At 29.8% G+C, this 25,694-nt stretch overlaps 2 protein-coding genes across 7 annotated transcripts in view; one reads left to right on the plus strand and one right to left on the minus strand.

Moving 5' to 3' along the window:
* Positions 1–25,694, minus strand: part of LOC129917070 (protein RUFY3) — a 43,309-nt gene that overhangs the window by 5,402 nt on the left and 12,213 nt on the right. For 5 of the 6 annotated variants that reach the window (XM_055997389.1, XM_055997386.1, XM_055997384.1 and 2 more), the window contains 6 exons: positions 10,859–11,037; positions 10,542–10,796; positions 10,241–10,479; positions 10,017–10,162; positions 8,071–8,369; positions 334–431 (listed from right to left, as the gene is read on the minus strand). In XM_055997389.1, coding sequence (XP_055853364.1) covers positions 334–431; positions 8,071–8,369; positions 10,017–10,162; positions 10,241–10,479; positions 10,542–10,796; positions 10,859–11,037 — 1,216 coding nt within the window. Of the gene's footprint in view, positions 1–333; positions 432–2,290; positions 3,163–8,070; positions 8,370–10,016; positions 10,163–10,240; positions 10,480–10,541; positions 10,797–10,858; positions 11,038–25,694 lie in introns of those variants that run through there. The other variant, XM_055997388.1, reaches the window with a different exon arrangement.
* On the plus strand, positions 11,061–24,198 carry LOC129917074 (uncharacterized). The gene is made up of 3 exons (XM_055997394.1): positions 11,061–11,501; positions 22,665–22,822; positions 22,878–24,198. Exons 1-3 carry the CDS (start codon positions 11,211–11,213, stop codon positions 24,124–24,126), a joined length of 1,698 nt encoding a protein of 565 aa, XP_055853369.1. The 5' UTR covers positions 11,061–11,210; the 3' UTR covers positions 24,127–24,198.

Here is a 25,694-nt window from a genome sequence, read left to right on the forward strand (position 1 = left end):
ATCTTTTTTTATATATTTTAAGACGACAAACAAGAGTTACAATATATGTTTATATTTTTTTTTTAATCTTGAATCCTCTATAAATGTTTTTTTTTTAGGTAAATGATGTTTATCATTTAAAAATTTAATTGACAACAAAAAATAGTAAGTTTAAAGGCTACCAAAAAAATATTTAAAAAAAGAATAAAATAATAATAAATAAGTTGTATGTAGATATACCAGATAAGACCCCATTATATACCATTATAATTAATGTAATTTTTGTTTTCTTAAATTATTAAGTAATAAAATAAATAATTAAAAAATAAAAAAACAAAAAAAAAAAAATCTTACTTTTTTTCTAACTGGAAAATAGTATTTGCCATATCTTCTTTTTGCGATTCAAGTTTCGCTAATAACTCAGTTTTGTGCTTAAGTGATGCATCGCATTCCTAAAAATTCAAATATATATTTTGTTCCTTTTAAATATAATTTTTTGTTTTATTTTTTTTTTTTATTTTTTGTTAAAAGATGCAATTAAAAACGTTGTATTTTCTATATATAATAATGTTGGTATGATTACAAAGAATGTTAGTTAATTTTTTTTTTTTTTTTAATACTTAACGAGTATATGAATATATATTGCCATTTTTGATATTAAGATATAATAACTTTGCATTTTTTTTTTTTGTTTTGTATATTATTTGCTTTTAGTTTTACATATACAAGCAAGCAACAAAGAAAAAAAAGATGCAGCAGAAGACAGACGTTACGTAAAAAAAAATACAAAAATAAAAAAAAACAGTAAGATTAATTTAAATGAAATCGAAACCATCAGAAAGAAGACATTTTGTTAGTTAGGTGTTAATTGTTTTGTTTGTTAATCTGCCACGGTATCCGTTCTGAGGAACACGAAAAGGTTCGTTTTTTCTAAACTTTGTTGTACAAAACAAGGAATAAAATTCTAAAGAACAATTCTCTATTTAACAATAATTGACAAGCGTGTGTTTTAATATCAGACATTTTACTTGACAACCAATTGGACACCTAATTCGAAAGATGGATTCTCGAATTAAAAAAAAAAATCACTCCAAATGGTAATCACTCAAAAAGTAGTAAATTTTCATGTAAGATAACAATAACATGTACATTTCTTTTGTCTATCTGATTTATCAAAGTCATATCCATATGCTAGAGAACAATCTCTTTGTAAAAACACCAACACACGATTGTTGAAAGAAAGTAAAAGAAAAGTACAGATTCCTGTGAGATATCAAAGATATTTATGAAACGATGTAAACTCTAGGTAAAACTGGTAAACGTGGTAAAGTGGTTAAACAATTTTCTATGGGTTTGACAGTTCGTTAATCACATTTACCATTTTACCAGGTTTACCTGGAGTTTACACCGTTTCATGAGTACCCCTATTATTTCAATTTGTTTAATGGTGGTATTTGAAAAGGATGTTCAGTGTTCACATTGTAAGTCCTGGGCTTGAACAAGGAGAACGGAAAATAAAGACATTCAAGCTGGAATATTTTTTGGGGGATTTCAAGGAAAATCTTTATTTTTTTAATCGGAGCACTTGAGTAGCAAATCTAATCTATGTAACAACCTATCATTTCAATCTTCCTTCTTGCAGGATGGCTCCAAGCGTATTGACTCTATCAAGAGAAATGAATATTGAGAACTCTTGCATCAGGAACAATATTTACCCTTAGATACCTAATAGCGAAACGAAACTGTATTTGCGAAACTGCGAGACCATTCATTTAACTTTTTTTATGATGATGATGGAAATGTTGAGCAAATTATCTTCCAACTCTTCCAATTGGAAACAACTGTCGAGAGTGTTTTATTTCTTCGACTTATACATTTTTGCGAAATTGCGAAATTGCTTCTAGGACACCTGGCAAATGGAGTTTAATTTGAAACCTATATGAATGACAACCTATGTAAATGAAAACAATAAACTTCATATTTTGCGAAATTGCGAATCTAATGTTTAGCAGTGATGTTTTGCAAAATTGATTTATGCGAAGTGTCATTTTGCAAACTACATGTACATAATCACTTAAAATGAAAAGAAAAAAAAAACAAAACAATATGAAATCAAAAAGTATTACAAACTTGCGAAAGAACTGTTTCGAGGCAAACAAAAAAATTTGATAAATGCGAGGTTAAATTTGCAAAACAAATTCGTTCGTTTTTTGTTTTTTTTTTTTAATTTTTTCTTCAAAAAGTTCACCAACTTATACTTGACATTTGCTGTGAAAAAATTAAAGAATCAATCGTTTAGACATGCAGATTTGTTAGGAAAGTGATAATATTTTCATTTTTGCAAATCGCATGCGATATTGGTTTATGAGATGAAAATTAATTTCAAACGATCGTATACTCGAACGGATACCGTGATAGGCTTTGTATAACAGTGACACGTTAAATATATTAGTAATATTATGTTAATTCAATAAATTAACATAGATTTGAAATGTTTTAGAATGCATTTTAGAGGTTGCACTATTAGAATAGTTTTTTTTTTTTAATAGTTGTTAGTAGCAGCTTAAAAGAGTTGTTGTTATTAATAATTATTTTGTAAAGCTTTTCTTCAGTAACTTTGAATTAATTTTTATTTTTTGATAAAATTATTGTATTATTTTTAAAAAAATAAAACAAAAAGAAAAAAAAAAGTAAAAATCTATCTGTAACATATATTTAGTTAGCTGCCTTTTCGTTGGCTATTTTAGCTTGAGTCGCCGACGAAAGATTCGAAAAAATTTCAAACTTTTGTTCGACAATTGAAGAAGGTAAGACAGCGCCATCTGGATCTGGATCTTTCGATGGTGGGGTTGTGGGCTGTAATCCACTTGGTGATTTACGAATCTTAGTTGGATTAAATGGTGGTATGGCGTCAACTTTCAAATGCATTCGCTTCGATGGTGGACCAATGTCGTTCTTATGTTTTTTGCTTAGAGCATCGAATTTTTGTAGATTTTGTTGGCGTCTGGTTCCTGGAGATTTGTCGGCGGAATTGGCTGTGGAGAAATCTTTGAGTACATCGTTTGGACCCATTTTGGCTTCGTATTTCTTTTCAAGTGATTGAAGGATGTGTCCGATTTGTGAGGCTTTCGTTTGTAGACGCGATACCATTTCGCCTTTTTGGGTGAGCTCTTCTTCGCATTCCTATGAGTGTTTGTGTGTGTGGTGTGGTTTTTTTTTTTAGGGTAGGCAAGTGGAGAGGGGGTTTGGATGGGTGTGTTTTTTTTTGGGGGGCATTGAAGGATGGAAAGAGGGTATTGTGTAATTTTTTTTTTGCAACGAGGAGGTTTTTTTTTATGAAGGTTTATGTTGATATTTATTTTTGCATATATATTTCAACAAAACAGTTGGAGGGTTTGGGGGTGTTATAAATTTTGACTTTAGTACGAATTTATTTTGATTTATATCTCGAGAGAAAACAACAGGCAAATGCATGATGATGGTTTTTTTTGAGTGATTTGGGTTAAGTGCGCTGAGAAGCTTGTCGAAGAAAACTCAAAATGGTTGATATGTTTTGAGATCATATTGATCGGAGGTGATAAAATAAAAACTTTAACTACGCAAGGAAATGTAAATCTGACGGAAATGTAGGAAAAATTTTGTACAGGGGATGCTACTTAAGTATTTATTTTAACCGAATATCTAATATAAGATTCTGAATAGCTCCTGAGCTAACATATTTGAAGCGCGGTGGGGTTAGCAATAATAGAAAGAATATCAAACATCTTCAGACCTGATTAATTGGCTATCCGAGGTAGCCATAGCCAATTTCTTGTGATACGCAAACAATCGACATGCAAACTACAACTTTGGTAATTTTGGGTCCGACATTATTTTTACAACCTAATAAGTTTAATGTTCGTGATCATAGACAATACAGATAAAGCCCATTTTAATAAGCACTATTGGTAGGGTAAGTCGGGGAAATGTGCCAGTTTGGGTAATATGCCACATTTCAATATTTTACACTACACTTCAAAAAGGTAAGATTTGATATGTAAACCTAATGTGTGTTCCTGTGTAGACATGATATTTGGCGTTAATTTTTGTTCAGGGATGTTTTCATATTTTTGGACGTTTTGGGGGTAAAATGCAACATACGTTGCACACCAACAAAAAAAAAAGTAGAATTAACAGAACAAAAAGGAAAACGAAAGTGAAAATGACACTTCCGAGGAAGCACTACCAGCATTATAATTATGATTTCTCAAGTGGCGAAGAGGATACAGACAACTTCTGTCTCAGACAAATTCGGAGCAAGATGTGACTGTATTTAATGCTCTAAATACCAGAGATCGATGCACAAGGACTCGATGTTTCACGCGATTAAACTTAAAAAAGAACATACTGCCTAAATGTCTGCCAGCATATCCACCCGTCAGAAGTGGCATATTCCCCTCACATGTGGGTAAAATGCCACTTTTTAAGGTTTTTTTTTCAAAATTTTATTTAAAATGAATTAAACGAATTAAAGTTATGTTTTTATTGGTTTTTACCGACTTCCAAAAAGGAGGAGGTATTCAATTTGTCTGTGTTTTTTTTTTGTGTTTGTTAGCTCATAACTTTTGACTGAGTGAACCAATTTTGATAATTCTTTTTGTATTGGATAGCTGGGCTGCGATGTGGTCCCATTTCAATTTCAGTCAGTTTTATCCATGGGAACTATAAGAAAAACCATAAAACCCTGTTTTAGTCCATTTAAGTCGCACAGTGGCCCATTTAGACAAAAGTGCTTGCAATATTCATTTTTCGGGTGGGTCGATAATGAAAAACTTTTAGATCACTGGATTCACAAATGGTTGGAGCTCGAGTATTCGAAAAAAAATTTCAATTTGGGTTATTGGTGTGCCTTATAGAGCAAGTCAAAGTTAATAATTTTTTACTATGAAAAAAAATCTGTTTTTTTTCTTAGCTTTGAGTGTTAAAACTAGGAAGAGGGCTCCTAAAACGTTTTGATTTTTATTTTTTTTTTTTCAAATGCTGTGTAAATATTTAAACCAAAAATTAAAAAATTTATTTTTTAATTGTTTAATTTAATTTTTTTTCAAAACACTGTTTTTTGCACACTTTTTCGACTTCAAATTGCATAGAAAAAAAAGCTTCCTACGTAATCAAACCAAGCTCAGCTGATTCAAAATCCTTATATATTTCTTAATAAAAATCCAAAAGCTCAGCTGCGTCATTTTGCACCCAACTGATTTGAAAAGGTCAGTCATTTTTTCGACATTTTTTTTTCATGTGTGAAAATAAAATCTTGGAAAATTAGAGTTCTTTGTTTTGTAAGTGGTGGATTTCAATAACATGATTTTTTATGAATATATTGGGACCAAGGAGATGGAAAAGAGAAGAAAACAAACGATCCAAACGCGTTTTCGAGAAGAGCTTGGACTTGATGTGGATAAACCAAAGAAATGCTATGGAAATACTAATAATGGAAACACTTCAAGGAGAACAATCAGATGCAACCGCTCGAATAATTGGAGTCAATGGAGAAGTTATTATGATGCTGAAAGTAATACCTACTGAATGTTTTGAATTGCAGGGAAGTAGTGAATGCAGTTAAATTTGGAGAGTATACTAAGAAAACAGCAGAGCTTCTAAAAAAAAGTATCCTGAAAAACTACTCACGCCTACTCTTCACAAAATAATGGTCCATAGTCAAAATATCATCGAATATCAATCACTTCCACTTGGAGAACTGTCAGAAGAAGCCCAGGAGTGCAAAGTTAAAGACCACAAGAAGTACAGATATCAAAATACGTGCAAAGTTTCAAGGATTCGGCAGAATGAAGACCTATTTAACATGCTTGCAACCTCATCGGATACACCTATTTCTTCCTTAAGGCATGTAAGAAACCAAAAAGATCTGCAAGAACAATACTCTCCAGAAATGATAAGTTTATTACAAATTACCCCGGACTTAGATGATAGTTTTAAAGAAATCTAGTGTTTTTTATGTCTTAATTTGTTACTTTTATCTTTTTCCACTGTTTGACTTGTAATATATCACTGAAATACATTATAAATGTACTCTTCTATAAAGAAAAATAAAAAAATTGCATAAAAATAAAAAAAACAAAAAAATACTTTTCTCCCCACTGTTTCACTCGAATTGGTTCCTTTCCTTTTTCCCCACTGTGTCACCTAACTCAGATTACTTCAGAAATTGATTTTTGACGATTGTAATCAAAATACCATTATGTTTACAACCTTATCTAAAACTTCTTATTTTAACACCAAATTCTTAAACACCCTGTAAAGTTTTTTTTTTTTTTGAAACTCACAATTTTCATAGCCTTGGAAATTTCCTTCAAGATGAAAAAAAAATTGTGGCGATGTCTTTATTTGTTTAGAAGATATTAATTTTGCAAGCAAAAAAGTCAAAACGGGCCACTGTGAGTCGGTTTTGATTTTTGATAAAACACCGAAATTATAGTCTTAAGAAAGATTTCTATCTTTATGTACAAATGTTAAAGTTTTCTTTTTTTATTCCTATTTTTTTTTTTCGTAGTAAATTCAAGTTAAAACCTTAAATTTAAAACACTTTTTTCTACGTAAAACCGTTCTGCGATTGCATTTCCGCCAAATTTTGATCAATGTTAATGCAATGGAGTTTCGAGAAAGCACAGAAAATTCGAGTTTAAGGAAACAACAATAAGAGCCCGGCAACCAGGTTTGCCATTAGTGCAGATTTATCTGCATTTTAAAGAACTTTTGAGAACGAAAATTGATTTCATTTTAAAAAGTCCAGTAAAATATCAACTAAAGTAAAGTCAAGGACGAATTAAAACATCATTTATTTTGCTAAAAACTACAATTTTTCCTACTACACTTAAGAGCAAAAAAACGGAATCAAAAAAGATAATTTTTATTTAAAACAAAAATTGCAATGGATAAAATAATGTTTCTTCAAGTTTTATGGTCTCATTTAAAAGCTTGAATTTTTTACTTTTAATTGTTGGTAAAAACTTCAAAATGCATACGATAGTATCATAGCTATCTGTCAATAAATTGCACTTCATTTTTTTCTAAATGTTAAATTTTCTTGATATTCTCTGCTTCAATTTCAGTTTTTTTTTCCTACCGTTACTATTGACGTTATCTGTCAATAAATTGCACTTAATTTTTTTAAAATGTTAAATTTTCCAGATACTCTCTGTTTCAGTTTCAGTCTTTTTTTGCTTACATGCTTCATTTATGTTGATTGGATCCTTATAAAGTGAACGGGTTTTAAAGTTCCTAGCATTGATTTAAAGCCTTTGTTTCAAGCTTTTTAATGGTGCAATTAACATTCATGTATGTCAATTACATCCTGGCCAATTAACGTTTTAAAAAAACGCAAAAGTTTGATTCCATTTTTTTGCTCCTAAGTGTATTTAAGTTCAGTTTTCAAATCAGCTGAAGTTTGTTCATAACGTTCTATATATTTTTTTCTTGACTTCTTGATTTCATTTTCTCAAATGCAAAAGGTAACAGAAATCAGTACGTTTGGATTTTATATTGGAAAATGCCCAACAATACAATTAAGAAACACTTCCAAGAAAGAAACAATTGATAAAAATTAAACTATTTCGGTGAGTCTCCCAAATTTTAACTAATCGACGTTCTTCTTAGTTTCTATAGAATTATTAACCTTGTAAGAAACTGCAATCAAAAGACAACTTAAATAATTCACAAAAGTGCATCACACTTTCAATTCATATCCCAATTTGAGTTTTCTTTGACAAATGCCTAATGTAAGCCATATAAATATATATATTAGTGTCAATATGAATGAGCATGGATTTCAAGTACAAAAAAAAAAAAGCAAATGTTTTGTGAGTACTTCCAACTTTTGATGAATGTACGAACAACAAAAGCTTTTTTCTTTCTTTTTTTTTCAATGAATACAAAAATACAACTTAAATTTATTAAGGACAATGCTTGTTTATATATAGAGATATTATACGTTTTATATATAAAAATGTAATTATGTATACAGAAAAATAAAAATAAATACAAAACAACAACAACACAAAACTAAATATTCTCCTTTTTGGTTAATTTACAAACCTGCAACTTTCTATACATTTCCAAATTAATTTGTTTAATATCATCCAATTGTCTTCGCAATGAAACAATTGTATCTTGTTTCTCATGTATGTCCTTTTCTAGCAGCTTCATAGCCATATCCGATTCAGCCTTCAACGATACTTGTAATTTAAGTTCCTTTTCTAGTTCTTCAGTTTTCTTTTGTTCTTCGGCAAGTGCTTCAGCTTGTTGGGCCTCTGTGATGGAGGCTTTATTATTGCTGGAACTTGAACTATGGTCACTGTGTATCGATTGCATGGAAGCAGCAGGAACTATTTGATCTATATTTTTATTTATAAATATTTATATTTGTATGGAGAAAAAGGGACATGAATTAATTCTAAACAGGGTTGTAAAAAATCATTAATTTTTAATGCATTTGTTTTTCATTACAAATTAAAAAAAAAATATTTTTTGGAAATTAAATATTTTTGCATTAAAAAAAATGTTATTGCTACTAAAAAATATTTGCATCGAAAATAAAGTTTTTATTGCAAATAAAAATATTTTGAATTAAAAAAAACTTTTATTGCAAATAAAAATTTTCTGCATTTAAAAAAAAAATTCAATGCAAAATGTGTGCATTAAATATTTTTTTTTAATATTTGTCGAATTTCTTACTATAATAATTTCAATTTCAACTATAACATTGAACTTATGTGAGGCCAAATAGTCAACATTGTAAGAAATTCGAAGAATATGAAAAAAAAAATATTTAATGCACACATTTTGCATTGAATTTTTTATTTGCAATAATTTTTTTTTTTTTTTTCAATTCAAAATATTTTTTTTTTTAATGCAAATATTTTTAAGTTGCAATAAAATTTTTGTTTAATGCATTTTTTTTTATTTGCGATAAATCTTTTTTTTTAAGCCTGAGCTACATAGAAACACAAAGTGAAAAAAGTATATAAAAGTTTCAATGTAAGTTTTCAAATAATTTATATTTTTAAATGCCACATCAATAAAATTTTTTTTGTTATTTTGACTTTGTGTTTCGATGTAGTTCTAGCTTAATGCAAAAAGATTTTTTCAGTTGCAATAATTTTTTTTATGGACATTTTTTTCATTTGCAGAAAATATATTTTTTTTTTTGTAATGCAAATTTTGTTTGATTGGAATTAATATTTTTTTTTTTTAATTTCAAATGCATTATTTTTGCAGAAAATTTTTTATTTGCAATAATTTTTTTTTTAATTAAAGATATTTTTTATTGCAATAAAAATTTTATTTTCAATGGAAATAATTTTAAGTTGCTATAACATTTTTTTAATGTTTTTAATGCGTTTTTTTTTTTATTTGCGATAAATATTTAATGCAAAAATATTCTTTTTCGGTGGCAATACAAATTTTTTTAATGGAGTTTTTTTTTTCAGTTGCAGTAAATATTTTCTTTTAATTCAAATTTTGTTCAGTTGCAATATAAGTACATTTTTTTAAAATTTCAAATGTATTTTTTATTTTATTGTAGAAAATTTTTTAATTGCAATACATTTTTTTTTTAATTTTAAATGTTTTTTTTTGCAATAAAAAATTTACTTTCAATGCAAATATTTTTAAGTTGCAATAACATTTTTTTTTATTTATATTTTTAGTTGCAATAAATATTTTTTTTAATGCAAAAATGTTTTATTTGCAAGAAATATTTATTTGCAATACAAATTTTATTTTTAATGCAAATATTTTTAAATTGCAATAATATTTTTTTTAATGCAAAATTTTTTTATTTGCAATAAATATTTTTTTTTTAATGCAAATATGTACATATTTTTTTTTCAGTTGCAATAATTATTTTTTTTTTTGTATGCAAATTTTCTTCAGTTGCAATAAATATTTTTTTTTTAAATTTCAAATGCAATTTTTTTCAATTGATATTTTTACAACTCTGATTCTAAATAAAAAAACAAAAGGAATTTCAAAAAACATACTATGGCTATGAGTATTTTGTCGGAGAGCTTGATTTTCAGCTTGTAAAGCTAGAAGACTATTTCTAGCAATAGCCAAGTCCTCTTTCATTAGAGCATTCGTCGTAGTAAGGGATTCAACTTTAGCTTGTAAATTTGCTACTGTTGCACTGTAATTGTAATTATTTTTTTTTTTTATTAAAAACTGCTGAAATGGGGTATATACATATTTAAAAAAAATCTAGTACTTTAAATGCCTGTTGAGTTCTTCAATGTAATTTTTCTGATCAAGAACTGCTATCATATTACCACCAGGACCTTCTAAAGCATTGTTACCATCTTCATCAGTTTCAGCAGCTCGGGAACTTGAGCGTAAATACAGGGAGAAATCAATGACACCCTGTTGGGAATCCAAGTCTTCTTCTTTAACACACAAATTACAATCAATAACATTCAGCCCAACTAGGATACCCATAATGACCACAATCTAGAAAGGAAAGTTCAAATAGAGTCGTCTTCTTTCTCAGCATCTTCTTAAAGATCTTATACCTCGTCACTCATCATTAAGGCGTGTGGTTCATAATATTCAACCAAAGCATCGTCACGATGTTCAATTAGTGCTTGAAGATAGTCTGCTAGTTTTTTCTGCATCAAAGCTATTCGAAGCCAGGCCCTGGCTCGACCAATATGAGTCCTTACTGTTGGTAGATCACGAACACTGGCTGTTATGTCTTGAGCTTCAATACAATAGTTTTCAACACTTTGCAAAAGATCCCAAAGTTCTTTGCGTGGTCCAAGAAGACCCTAAAATTTTTTGTTAGTACCCAAACAGATCCAAAAACAAACAAAAAAGTCTTTAAACCAACCTTTTTCGGTCGTAAACCATGACCCAAAACATGCTCAATAACAATGAAAAAATGTTGCAATGGTAAATGATCGGAATCCAACATTCGACCATATCTTAAAGATTGTTCCAAAAGTTCTTTGACAACAAGTTTGCAGATATTAACTAAATTACTTCTTTCAATTTCGGAGGGTTCGCGTGCTGTAAGTTGAAATAATACAAAAAAAAATTGTTTTTTTTTAGAACATTTCCTGTTCAACTGAACAAATACTATTTTTGAAAGTTTTCAAATCGATTTTATTTTCGAAGAATTTTCTGTCCGGATATAGTTTTTTTTTTAAGTAGTATGTCAAATTAAAGGGGACACATATAAAATGCGAATAATTTATCATATATTTTTTACAATTATAATTGTTTTGTTGGAAATACAAAAAAAGAGTGCAGAGGGGAATGAAAGGGACGGAAATGAGGCGATAATAGATACAAAAGTTGTTGAAATCGACGACGAAACTGATGACTCGGAAATTGTTGAAAAACCAAAAGATAGAACAAAGAGAATGAAAAACTTTGTTGGAACAAATTTGTTTGGAGATACCAATGGAATACGAAAGAATTGTTTCTCGTCAGAGGATATTGCACTATTGGCTGCTAGAAGAGATTTTGAGGTAAGATTTGTTTTCTAGATTGGATTTTCGAACAATTTTACTGGTTTGAAGTCACTTTTGACCATTGCTTTAAACCTTAAATCAATTTATCATTTAAAGAGTCAAAGGAAAATTCATCGTATAATAGTCAGAAAGCAACCAACGAAGCCGTACTAATCCGAGCGAATACAAAAAATTCAATAATATATAGTTCGTTTAGACTTCAATTTTTTAGCTCAATCTGACAGCTGGTTGCAATAGTTGTACACAATAAAGATTGAAATAATGGTGGTACGGTGTAAAAGAATAAACGAATTAAAATTAAAAAAAAGTACATAGATAATGTCTAAGTTTCGTTCAGTTTGTATTTATTATATTACGTAAAGAGTGCTATCGTAGTACGAAAATTTGAAAGCTGACTGTGCTTTATAATATTTGAAGGAAAAAATTATTTAAACCAAAATTAAATGGTTTGCAAAATTTGCTTTTTATAATGAGTATGGTTAACGTTCCACACAAATTTATGTACCGAATGAGATCTCCACATCCAACATACAAAATTATTTGTAACAGTTCGTTCTGTACTTATTTTATAAATCACAGCTCGATATTGCCGATCCTTATTGAAACATGTGCTGTGCAGTGGCTACATAGCACATATTCAGACTCTAAATTCTACAATAATTGTAGAACTTGTATGATTTAGCGGGTTATAAAACAGACTTTAAACTTAATACGTACTTATTTAGTACACATTGATATTGATTATGTGGACAAAATGTAAAGCAATACAACAGTACAGCCTGTACAGATTATAAAGAACACAATAAAAACTTAATGTACTGAGTACAGTATTTTTATGCAGTAATTATAGATTTGTTAATACTGAGTACAGAATTGTTTGTACTGAATTTTTGTACTAATTCAAGCTTTTATGTACTGTTTCAGTAAACATGTTAGTTCTTTGAATTTTCGTAATAATAACACTGTGATAGTTCAAAAAACCGACAGAGGGCTCTCATGTCTACTAAAGATAATTCGAGTATGCTGAACACGATGGCGTACTCAGTTTTTCTGGATTAGGTCAAATAAGAAAAAGATTTTTTGAGGGTATAAAACACCATATATTTTCCAATTCTTGATTTTGTATCGATGTAAAATGATCGAAAATCTATTTTTTGGAAGGATTATACGTAAAAGAAGTTATTTGAAAAAAAATCTGTCGAATGACATTTTAAATCATTATTTTATGGCAAAAAGCGTCGACTTTTTTTTCCCTTTTATTAAATTTTTTAACTATAAAGGTACAAATTTATACGAAAATTCAAAAATTTTTTTGTACACACCTTTTATGTGTTAGTACTCTGGAATATTATACATATGTAGATGTAGATATTTAATTACAAAATCAGGCATGGTATCAATATTTTTATTTAAATTTTTTTTAAGTTCAAAAACTATTTTTTTTTCTTAAGGTTCAATCCTTTGGGATTCACTCTTTCACAAAAAAATACTCTTGAATATCCAACTTTCATTATAAAAAAGAATAAGTTAAAAACTTTAACTATCTCACTGTTAAAAGTGCAACTTACTTTTAACATAAACTGTAATGATTTGTTGAAAAATCACAAAAGTTGCCGTAACTTTTTCGGAGTTTCAAAAAAACTTGCTCATACTTTCAGACATGGCCGATCGTACCAAAAGCCCCTTTTTTCATATTGCAAGTTTGCCAGTTTTATTTTTTGTCATACAACATAGTAAGAAAACTATTTTCCCCCACTTCCCCTACATATGTATTGCATTAAAACATTTTGTAATTTTTTTATTTTATAAACTAAAAATTTGAGAAAAAAATATGGTTTTACTGCTACTTTTTTACTCTTAAGCTTAACCAATATTGTAGGTAGGTAGGTAGGTTCTACCTATTCGTATTTGTAAACAAAGCCATATTCTATCTCGAAACACAAGATCAAATCGTTGCCACCGAGTGCTGCATTTTAATTTAAGTAAAACGAAAAATACAAGAAAAATTGAAGAAAAATCGACGTTTTTTTACGAATAATACTTCTCAAAAAATAGATTTTCCGTCATTTTACATCGATAAAAAATTAAAAATTGGAAAATATATGATGTGTTTTATACCCTCATTTTTCTTATTTGACCTAATCCAGAAAAACTGAGAACGCCATCGTGTTCAGCATACTCGAATTATCTTTAGTAGACATGAGAGCTTTCTGTCGGAAAAAAAAAGTTCCATTTTCGAACACAGTGTAATTAATGACCCTGAACTTTGCAGACAATTTAACTGCTGGTCTTCGAACTTCTGCCACTGCCGTAAAACTCAACTGATTTTGAAAAACTTAACGGCAATCGCTTCGTCTGAATGAATACTCGATACGCCATCTTTTAGTTTTTTTTTTATTTACCGTTTTTACGAAGTTTTGGCCAAAAGAGTCAGAAACTCCCAAAAAAAATGTCGTCTAAAACTTCAGACCTATGCCACTGCCGTAATACTCCATTTTTTTCAAAAACTTTACGTCAATCGCTTTGTCTCACCAAATACTCGATACGCCATTTTTTAGTTTTTTTTTTATTAACCGTTTTTACGAAGTTTCGGCCAAAAGAGTCAAAATGCTCAAAAAAATGTCGTCTAAAACTTCAGACCTATGCCACTGCCGTAATACTCCATTGTTTTTCAAAAACTTAACGGCAATCGCTTCGTCTCACCAAATACTCGATACACCATTTTTTAGTTTTTTTTTATTTACCATTTTTACGAAGTTTCGGCCAAAAGAATCAAAATGCTCAAAAAATATGTCGTCTAAAACTTCAGACCTATACCACTGCCGTAATACTCAACTGTTTTTCAAAAACTTAACGGCAATCGCTTTGTCTCACCAAATACTCGATACGCCATTTTTTAGTTTTTTTTTATTAACCAGCTTTACGAAGTTTCGGCCAAAAGAGTCAAAATGCTCAAAAAAAAATGTCGTCTAAAACTTCAGACCTATGCCACTGCCGTAATACTCCATTTTTTTTCAAAAACTTTACGTCAATCGCTTCGTCTGAATGAATACTCGATACGCCATTTTTTAGTTTTTTTTTTATTTACCGTTTTTACGAAGTTTCGGCCAAAAGAGTCAAAATGCTCAAAAAAAATGTCGTCTAAAACTTCAGACCTATGCCACTGCCGTAATACTCAACTGTTTTTCAAAAACTTAACGGCAATCGCTTTGTCTCACCAAATACTCGATACGCCATTTTTTAGTTTTTTTTATTAACCAGTTTAACGAAGTTTCGGCCAAAAGAGTCAAAATGCTCAAAAAAAAATGTCGTCTAAAACTTCAGACCTATGCCACTGCCGTAATACTCAACTGTTTTTCAAAAACTTAACGGCAATCGCTTCGTCTCACCAAATACTCGATACGCCATTTTTTAGTTTTTTTTTACTAACCGGTTTTACGAAGTTTTGGCCAAAAGAGTGAAAATGCTCAAAAAAAATGTCGTCTAAAACTTCAGACCTATGCCACTGCCGTAAAACTCAACTGTTTTTCAAAAACTTAACGGCAATCGTTTTGTCCCACCAAATACTCGATACGCCATTTTTTAGTTTTTTTTTACTAACCGGTTTTACGAAGTTTCGGCCAAAAGAGTGAAAATGCTCAAAAAAAATGTCGTCTAAAACTTCAGACCTATGCCACTGCCGTAAAACTCAACTGTTTTTCAAAAACTTAACGGCAATCGTTTTGTCCCACCAAATACTCGATACGCCATTTTTTAGTTTTTTTTTTACTAACCGGTTTTACGAAGTTTCGGCCAAAAGAGTGAAAATGCTCAAAAAAAATGTCGTCTAAGACTTCAGACCTATGCCACTGCCGTAAAACTCAACTGTTTTTCAAAAACTTAACGGCAATCGTTTTGTCCCACCAAATACTCGATACGCCATTTTTTAGTTTTTTTTTACTAACCGGTTTTACGAAGTTTCGGCCAAAAGAGTGAAAATGCTCAAAAAAAATGTCGTCTAAAACTTCAGACCTATGCCACTGCCGTAAAACTCAACTGTTTTTCAAAAACTTAACGGCAATCGTTTTGTCTCACCAAACACTCGATACGCCATTTTTTAGTTTTTTTTACTAACCGGTTTTAGGAAGTTTCGGCCAAAAGAGTGAAAATGCTAAAAAAAAAAAAATGTCGTCTAAGACTTCAGATCTATGAGCATTTTCACTTTTTTGGCCGAAACTTCGTAAAACTGGTTAATAAAAAAAAAACTAAAAAATGGCGTATCGAGTATTTGGTGAGACAAAGCGATTGCCGTTAAGTTTTTGAAAAACAGTTGAGTATTACGGCAGTGGTATAGGTCTGAAGTTTTAGACGACATATTTTTTGAGCATTTTGATTCTTTTGGCCGAAACTTCGTAAAAATGGTAAATAAAAAAAAACTAAAAAATGGTGTATCGAGTATTTGGTGAGACGAAGCGATTGCCGTTAAGTTTTTGAAAAACAGTTGAGTTTTACGGCAGTGGCATAGGTCTGAAGTTTTAGACGACATTTTTTTTGAGCATTTTCACTCTTTTGGCCAAAACTTCGTAAAACCGGTTAGTAAAAAAAAACTAAAAAATGGCGTATCGAGTATTTGGTGAGACAAAACGATTGCCGTTAAGTTTTTGAAAAACAGTTGAGTTTTACGGCAGTGGCATAGGTCTGAAGTTTTAGACGACATTTTTTTTGAGCATTTTCACTCTTTTGGCCAAAACTTCGTAAAACCGGTTAATAAAAAAAAAAAACTAAAAAATGGCGTATCGAGTATTTGGTGAGACGAAGCGATTGCCGTTAAGTTTTTGAAAAACAGTTGAGTATTACAGCAGTGGCATAGGTCTGAAGTTTTAGACCACATTTTTTTGAGCATTTTCACTCTTTTGGCCAAAACTTCGTAAAACCGGTTAATAAAAAAAAAACTAGAAAATGGCGTATCGAGTATTTGGTGAGACGAAGCGATTGATGTTAAGGTTTTGAAAAACAGTTGAGTATTACGGCAGTGGCATAGGTCTGAAGTTTTAGACCACATTTTTTTGAGCATTTTCACTCTTTTGGCCAAAACTTCGTAAAACCGGTTAATAAAAAAAAACTAAAAAATGGCGTATCGAGTATTTACTGAGACAAAGCGATTGCCGTTAAGTTTTTGAAAAACAATGGAGTATTACGGCAGTGGCATAGGTCTGAAATTTTAGACGACATTTTTTTTTGGGAATTTCTGACTCTTTTGGCCAAAACTTCGTAAAAACGGTAAATAAAAAAACTAAAAAATTGCGTATCAAGTATTCATTCAGACGAAGCGATTGACGTAAAGTTTTTTAAAATCAGTTGAGTTTTACGGCAGTGGCAGAGGTTCGAAGACCAGCAGTTAAATTGTCTGCAAAGTTCAGGGTCATTGTAATTAAATAAATAAAAGACAAGTGTCCACTGAAGTATTAGATACATATATGTACTGTAAACATTATTCTTATAATGAACTATTTGGGCTAGGAAATTATCGACATTTTATTTCGAATCATAATAAGTAAGTTTTTTTTTGTTTTCAAGCAAAATAGTTTTGGAAAATGTATGTAATTTACTACATACAACAAAAAGAAATCAGTACATACAAATTTGAAATGAGTACAAATCAGGCTTTACTCAGAACATAGATATAAAAGTCTGTACTAAGTACATAAGTAAGTACTCATAACATAATAAAATAAGTAAATGCTAGTTATCAATTCTAGTTGAGCAAAACTTAAGGATAACTGATATTTGATAAATTTTATTTTGATGAATCAGAGTTTTGTTAAGTTTTTGGGAAACAATTTTATGAGTAAGACATTGTAATGCTTCAAATCAATGTAAGCCATTCTACGTACGAATAGTATTGTATTCATTTGTGTTACTGCGTCTTCGTTCAGTTCAGGTAAATAAAAATACCATTCATTTTTTGTTATTAAAACAATAACAAAGTTGTTTTTAAGACACTAAAGCAAACAAATTGAACATGAGGCAAGAAAAACTAAACGAAAACTGACAGTTCGGAGATTCATTATATGTTATTGGGAACAAATATAAGAAAATAATGTGTGTAAGTCATTCTTAAAACCCAAGCTAATACAAGAAAGTGATAAATTGCACCCATAGGCAATTGCGTATTACTGCATTTCGTTCAGTTTGGAAAATAATATTGCGTACAAATTATTGAAAGCTAGACAACATAATTTTATTAAAACTTCAATAGACTTGCTTTTAGGTGACCGTTTTATTATATAAAGCAAAATGAACCTTTGTATAGAAAAACTTAACGAAAACTGACTTTGATTAATTTTATTAAGATCTATCAAAGTTTCTCTCAATGATTTAGGGAACACTTATAAGAGTTAGGCAAAACAATTAAATAGCAAGAAAGTGCAAAGCAAATTTAAAAGAAAACTTTCAAAATGTTCCTTCTTTAAGTTTGCGTTTTCTAATATCTTGCTCCAGAAATTGGTTTAAGATTTTTTTTTGTTTGAGTTAAGTCGTACGATTCACTGCTTTAATTATATAAAAGTGTCTGGACCACTAAATCTAAAAATTTTATCTTAAAGCTTTGAATAAACTTATTTGCCTTGCTTCGATTAGTTGTCTGCTCATAAATTTTTTTCGAAAATTATATTTTCGAATTTTAAATAACGAAATGTGAAATTTCGAATTTATCAATTTTTTTGTTTTATTCTTTTCTTGCAGTCACTTATTCCAAAAGATCTTCCTAATTGTCTCCTAGACGATGAATTAGCAAAACTTCTAATGCAATATTTCTATGGAGCAAGTCAAGTTATTGATAAAATGACAAGAGGAAATTCAAAGACCTTAGCACAAAAAGCATTCTATGACACTTTGGGAGGGTAATTTTTTACTTTTCATTTAACTCCCTTTCGGATACCACATTTAACAAGACATTCTTTCAGATACTTAAGATATTATATGATACCCATTTCAAAGTATTCCTTCTATGGGGGTTTGGTAAAATTGAGAACTGTAGAGAGTATTCTTGAATTGTACAGTCAAAGCAGACAGTTTTTAAATACAAATGGAAATGGCTGGAGGAAACCTTTAACTGATTTTTCGGATCTTGATATACAAATAGATCCACTTAGAATAATTATGAGCAATGAAGACGAAGATACATCATGTATTCAATTGGACTTATTGGACGAAAGGGCGGGTGAAGACGATGACATGATAGTTGCCTTACCACGACTTGATCCTGAAGAAAATGGATTTCTTCGAAATATTTGGTTTCCGTTTAAACGTAAACGTACTTTTGACTTGCAATCTTCAATGTCGGCATTTGTTCTCTTGAGATATTTCGAGTTGACTACAAGGTGTTATAAATTTCAAAAAATTAGCCAGAATTTTTTTAACAAAAGATTTAGAGATTGGTTATTGGAAAATGTTGAAATTCATTTGAAAGACGATGTACTCTATCCTGGTCTTGGAGCAATATTAAGAATTATTGAAACTTTACGTAGAAAACAGAATGAATCTTTAGTAATAGTGTCTGAAACCAATGAAAAACGTCAAAGAATAGACAATTCTAAAAAGATCAAGTCAAGTAGTAAACCAAAACGAATCCAAAACTCTGAAAACACGTTGAACAGTATTTTTGAATCTCAAGTTCCAGCTATTGCGGATAGTTTCAGGGATGAAACATTAATCGAAAAAGAAGAAAACTGTCAACGAAGAAAGTACATTTACATTGCGATTGCAGTTTCTATTTGTCTTGTTTTGATAATTTTCTTAGTTATTGGATTAGCTTTGTGTAAGAAAAGTCCTTGGCGCAAATCTAAGCCTGACAAAACAACAACAGAACCAAAGAAAACTAGTTGGTTTTGCTGTAGAAAACAACCTAAAGACGACGAGGAAGTTTTAGTATATTCCAAAAAAATATCCTCTGATAAATCGAAAACGAAGAAGTTTTCAAAGAAAAATTGTAAATCTTCAAATATGCACCAACACGAATCGACTGTATGTTGTGGTATTTGTTCGAACAAAAATGGACCAGCTATTATTGAAACTTCGTCAATGGATTCTGATTCGGGGAAAGATAATAAGAATAAACAGAAATTTTCTCCTCCAAAGTCAAAAACAATCATGGTGGATGAGAAAAAACGTTTTAGCATATCGAAGAAGAACAGACATAAAGATGGTGGAGGAAAATTTCCTCCAGCTAAAATAGGGATTCTCAAAAAAGGAACCTAGAAGGAAGCAGTTACAATTTCTTAGGTTCAAAAACAAATAATTTTAGAACACGCTTTTTATTTTTTTTTTTAATAAATCTAAATGTATTTGACAATACTGTTGCTTTTTGTAATGAAGTTAATTAGAAAATCCAGTAAAACAAGGAAAAAGGATGAGGCTCATTGGTTTCATAAAAATTTTACTATTTAAGTTCAGACTTCAACATTATCGATGACGACTTTTAAAAATTTTGGTTTCGTAAAGTACTTAATACATAGATACTATAAACTCGATTAAAGATAAATAGATTCTTTTGAACAATCTAAATGCCCCTCACTTAAACAAAAGAGCTGAGCAGCGAACTTTATTTTATTTTTTTATTATTTACTTCAAAAAATGGACTCGAGTAGCATATCGCCGATATGTTGTTTGATATTTGTGGAGTAAGATGGTAAAATGTTTAAAAAAAAAAATGTTCCGAGAAAATAATATTTTAAAGCAAAGACAGATTGAAATTCATTTCGTTTTTGTTAAATTTCATGAACCTATTTCTATCTTTTGCACTTCTCCTATTTATCCTTAACCTCGATGATAATACAATTTAGAAATTTTTAGAAAATTGTTGAATCATAACTTTCAAATTTCTTCTATGTTAAAAAAAATTGTATACTTATTTTTTTTAGCTATAGAGATTCATAAAAATGACTTTTCAAACAAAATTATCTGTACAAGTTTTGTGTTCGAATACAATTGAATTCCAGCGTAAAATGCATTCTTGTGGTTTTTTTTTTAACCAAATTTTTCTGATTTCTGATTTTTTTAAGTGGAAAAGTTTGGTAAACGTTATTTTTAATAATGGAACAGTTTTTTGTTTTTAATTAGTTTTATTTACACTTTAATAACTATAAAAAAATTCTTTTAAACTTCAAGATTTTTTTCTTGATTTTTTTTCGAATCAAAGATGTTATTCTAAAAAAAAATAACATCAAAATTAAAAAAAAAATCTGGGTCTTCTGAAAACATTTTTTCCAACTTTTATCAGTAGGAAAAAATCTCATTTACACCTTGTTAGGAAGAAACCATTCAACGGAAGGTCGAAGTAACCCTCCGCTCTTTCTTTAAAATGTTTGAATAGCGATATTTAAACAGAAATGGTATGGCTAACCATTCGAGCTATTTAAAATAGTCGGAGATTCACTATTTTAAGTGATCAATGTACATTAGGGTGGTCCAAATTTTTGGTTTTTACATTTCCGTTGTTCCCCACTCAAAAATTGGTTGCATATGTGTTTTGTATTACACACGTGAAATTTCAGCTTTTTAGGTGAAGTGTAAGTGGGCGCTCAACAAGCTCAAAGTTTTTGCTCACATGCTGTTATAGCTGGGTCCTCATGCCTAGTTATTAACTATTGTTTTGATTTATCAAGTGGATTAAGTTATGATGTGGTAAAGTTTTTCATAAAAAACCAATAGTTAAGTGATATTTTCACAGATAATAATTTTTGTTCATTTAAATTCGTCTGCAAGTATTTTTTGCTTAAAGTTAACAAAACAGAATTAATCAATGAAATACGAGCTAGTGACTCAAAACCAAAGAAACATGAAAATCATTTACATGGTTGTCGGGAACATGCGTGCTTCTGCTTATCATGTTTAAGCAAATTCCAACCTCAAGCCAAGTCCTAATACAATATAATCAGATATTAAGGGTAAGGTAAGGGTAACAAAGTCTAATATTCCAAAGCTGATGAGCGCCCTCTTCCTTTTACTTTTGAGGGCTAAAACTTTCAGCATGTGTTGGTATTGATGTCTAAAGCAAAATAATAATGGGAACTAATGAATTATATGGTTTATTTTTTTGCCTTATAACGTGGACCACACTAATGTACATATATAAGAAAGAAGAATTTCTGACCTTATCAACCGTTTTTAGTGATAAAATTGATTTTTGATCTAATTTTGATATAATTTTGACACTATCCATTTAAAAAGTACAACATTACAAATTTTCCCATGTAATCTACAAGTTTTAAAAATAAAAAAATGTGTAAATTTTGACCTCTCAACCTCTACTTAACGTTAACTTGCAAAACCCTTGAATTTCTTTTTTTTTTTAAGTCACTTTAAACTTTAAAGAATTAGAGCTAAGTCACGAAATGTTTAAAGCTTTAAGCTGAACATTTTGTAGAATTTTTGGTTTGTCGTTACTGATAATGTTGGGACATTTCGTTTATAATTCTTTTTTTTTGAATTGGAGGTGGCAGTTTGTTCTTCTTCTGAAAAATGGAAATGGAAAAAATGAATTGAATTCAAAGACGTTGTCAAAGCCAGAATCAAGCACATGCTCATAAAGTAATAATTTGAAATTTGTTTAATAAAATTCAAATTAAAAAATTGGTACATCTTTACATTCAGCATCCTGAATCAGTGTATTTCGGAGGTTTCTCCTCCGGAAATGTGATATAGTTAGCTGTCCTAATATTGTTGATAAACTCGCTCAGATATCTGATAAAATATAGGAAAACCAAAGTCAGAATTTGCTGAGGAATGGCTTTCGACATTAAATATAGAAAATTGCATTTTTCAACATTTATATAGGCAACTCGACAGTTTGTATCATCCGATTTTTTTTTCTGAAACGATTAAAAATCTTTTAAGGTTAAAACTCTGATTTTTTGTCCCTGCGAAAAAAAAAAACACTATTTGGTACAAATTTCTCAGCTAAATTATAAAAAAATGTTCTTTTTTGAAAATATAAAAAGCGAACAACAGAATAATTTCGCCATTATGAATTCCTTGTATTCAACTGGTTTTGAACAACCATGTTTGTGCTCTTCTGACTACATATCATACTCGTAATTTTTCTTTATTGCTTTTTCGATTCAATAAAAATGTATCCTTTTTATTACTTTTTAAGAATTTTGAATTTCATTTTCATTGCAGCTCCTCATACCAAAAACATTGCCAAGTTGTCTTTTAGACGATGACTTTGCCAAAATTCTTTTGCAATACTTCTATGAAGCTAACCAAGTGATTGACAAAATGGCGAGTGGACGTTCAAAAACAATTGCCCAGAAAGCTTTCTTCGACACATTAGGAGGGTATTTTTAAAATGTGTCCATCAATTCTTCCAACACTTTAACAACATATTTTTAGATATCTCCAATACTATATGGTTTCAATTTCAATGTTCTCCTTTTATGCGGGTTCAATCAAGTTAAGAACTGTCGAAAATATCCTTGAATTACATGATCAAAGTAAAACTTTTCTCAACACAAATGGAAATGGCTGGCGTCCGGCTATAAAAGATTTTTCTGATTTCGACATTCAAATTGAACCTCTTCGAATTATTATCGAAGAAAAACAAGAAGAAGACACATCATGCATTCAGCTTGAAATTCAAGATGATCGTACTACTGAGACAGACGATATGATAGTTGCTTTACCGCGACTTGATCAAGAGGAGAAGGGAATTCTTGGAAACATTTGGCTTCCGTTTAAACGAAGAAGAACTTTTAATTTGAAAAATACAAAATCCGCATTTGTTTTGTTGAGATATTTTGAATTAACAACTCGATGTTACAACTTCCAAGGGATCTGCCAGGATACATTTAATAGAAAATTCAAAAATTGGATTTTCGAAAACCTTGATATTCATTTAAAAGATGACATTTTCTATCCTGGACTGGGAGCGATATTAAGAATTCTCGAAACACTTCAAATGAAAAATAGTGACTTTATTATTTTACAAAAACGTCAGAAGACTCAAAATTTCAAGACTATCGAGAATACAGCTAAACAATTGCAAACACATTCTAAAGATTGGTTTAGAGATATTTTTGGAAACAGCGAAAAACTAGCTCTCGAGAACAACAGAGAAATTAGTCCGAAGCAAAAAGATATCGACGATGAACGTCGAATGATGTATATTTACATTACAATTATAATTTCTGTGTTGCTTCTTGTATTTGTTATATCAGTTGCTTACATTGTGAAATGGAGCAATACACCACCGACAGACTTAGATGTTGAAAAACCTCCAAAGAAAGCAAAAAGGGTACGAATAGATGAGAAAATCAGAAGACTTTCAAACAAAGATGACGAAGAGGAGGTATTGTTGGGGCCAGATAGTTCGTCAATTGTTTCTTCTCCAGAACTATCAAAATCTTCCAAACTAAATAGAATTATTTCTTCGAAAAATGTAAAAAGTTCTGCATCATCGAATTGCTTTCCCCTTTGCACAAAAAGAAACAGTCTCGAATTTGATAAACCAATGGATTCGGATTCAACAAACGAAGAAATGGAGGCAACAGAAATTACTGATCTACCTACAAGTTCAAAATTTGCTGATACTTCAAAAGTTATAAATGATAGGAAATATGTGGGAAGTCACAAAAAACCCTAGAAGAAAGCTTTTGATATGTTGAAAGCTTTTATGTTTGAGAAAATTTATTTTGATATTTTTTTTATACGTTATAAAAAAGATATATATATTTTAACCTTATATTTTGTGAATATTGCGTTATTTTTATGTTTATGCCTGAAAAATTTATGTTCATAAAAGTTGTTTAATGTATTTTGTAAAGTTATTATAAATTTATATTCACACACACAAAAGCTTAAAGCTTTAGCTGAAGGAAAATTTTGATTTTGCTGAAATAATTTGAATAAAATTTATTTTATTTAAATATTTTAATTTATTTTTTGGTTCGACTTTGCAAAATAGGAAAAATAGAATTGAAAATTGTGAAAATTTAAATAAAATGTATACAAAAATAAATTAAGAATATAGTTTGTTTGATTGTATATATGAGAGAAGCTTGTTTTTACACAAAGTGTTTACTGTAGATGCGGTGTAAATTGTATTTAAAGGCAGTCTACCCAACAATGAACGACGACAAAAAACGTCACCGATAGGGTTTTTGTAAAAAAAAAAATCGCACCTGAACATTGACGTTACGGTTTGAAATTTGTCCCATATAAAAATGTTGTCAGCAGCGTTTCTTGTCAACTCTTAAAGCTTGAGTTGAAAAGTAAGGCAATTATTCAAATTGGATTAAGAAATTGCAGTAAGAGAGCCTTTAAAATAAAGCAATTTTTTAAAATACAAATACCTTGTAATTAAAGAATAATATAATTTTTTAGTTATATCAAAATTCTATTTATATTTAACGTAAAGATGGCGATACTATAAAAAAAAAAGAATGGGCATTAGGGTGTGTCAAAAAAATCGAAATTCTCCGAAAAATCGATTGCTAAACACCTCTAGAATATACACACCAAATATGAGCTCTTTATATTAATGGGAAGGTCCTCCGCTTTGCAATTTTCCATTTTTACATCAAGCTTCTACTAAAAAAAAATAATTTTTTTATTAATTGACTTTTTACCAAATTTCTTTTCATATTCTTGTAGGAAATTGAACGCTCTACAAAAAAGGCCTTTTTTGTTTATCTAACCGTTGAATAGATATTTGAGGTCCAAAAATCGAGAAAATCTTTAAAAATTCGTTTTTTGTTCTTAATTTTGTAACAAATTGAAAAATTATAATAATCAAACGCGCAAGACATATTCTTGTTGGAAATTGATTGCTCCACAATAAAGGTCTTAATAACTTTTTTCATTAATCTAACCATTCTAAAGATATTCGAGGTCAAAGTTAAAAAAAAATTATAAAAATATTTCATATTTTTAAAAATTTTCCAGTTCACTGAAAATTATTATTTTCAATTTAGCAAGATATATTCTTGAAGGGGCTTAAACGTTCTACAAAAAATTCCTTGGCATCAAATTGATTGCTTTCACCGTTTAGAAGATATTCGTATCCAAATCGCAATGCATACGGGTCATAAGAAAACTATTGAAATCAGTGAGCATTGGTTTGGATACGAATATCTTCTAAACGGTTAAAGCAATCAATTTGATTCCAAGGAATTTTTTGTAGAACGTTTAAGCCCCTACAAGAATATATCT

The sequence above is a fragment of the Episyrphus balteatus genome, chromosome 3 (genome assembly GCF_945859705.1).
Source record: "Episyrphus balteatus chromosome 3, idEpiBalt1.1, whole genome shotgun sequence".
In the NCBI taxonomy this organism is placed as follows: Eukaryota; Metazoa; Arthropoda; class Insecta; order Diptera; family Syrphidae; genus Episyrphus; species Episyrphus balteatus.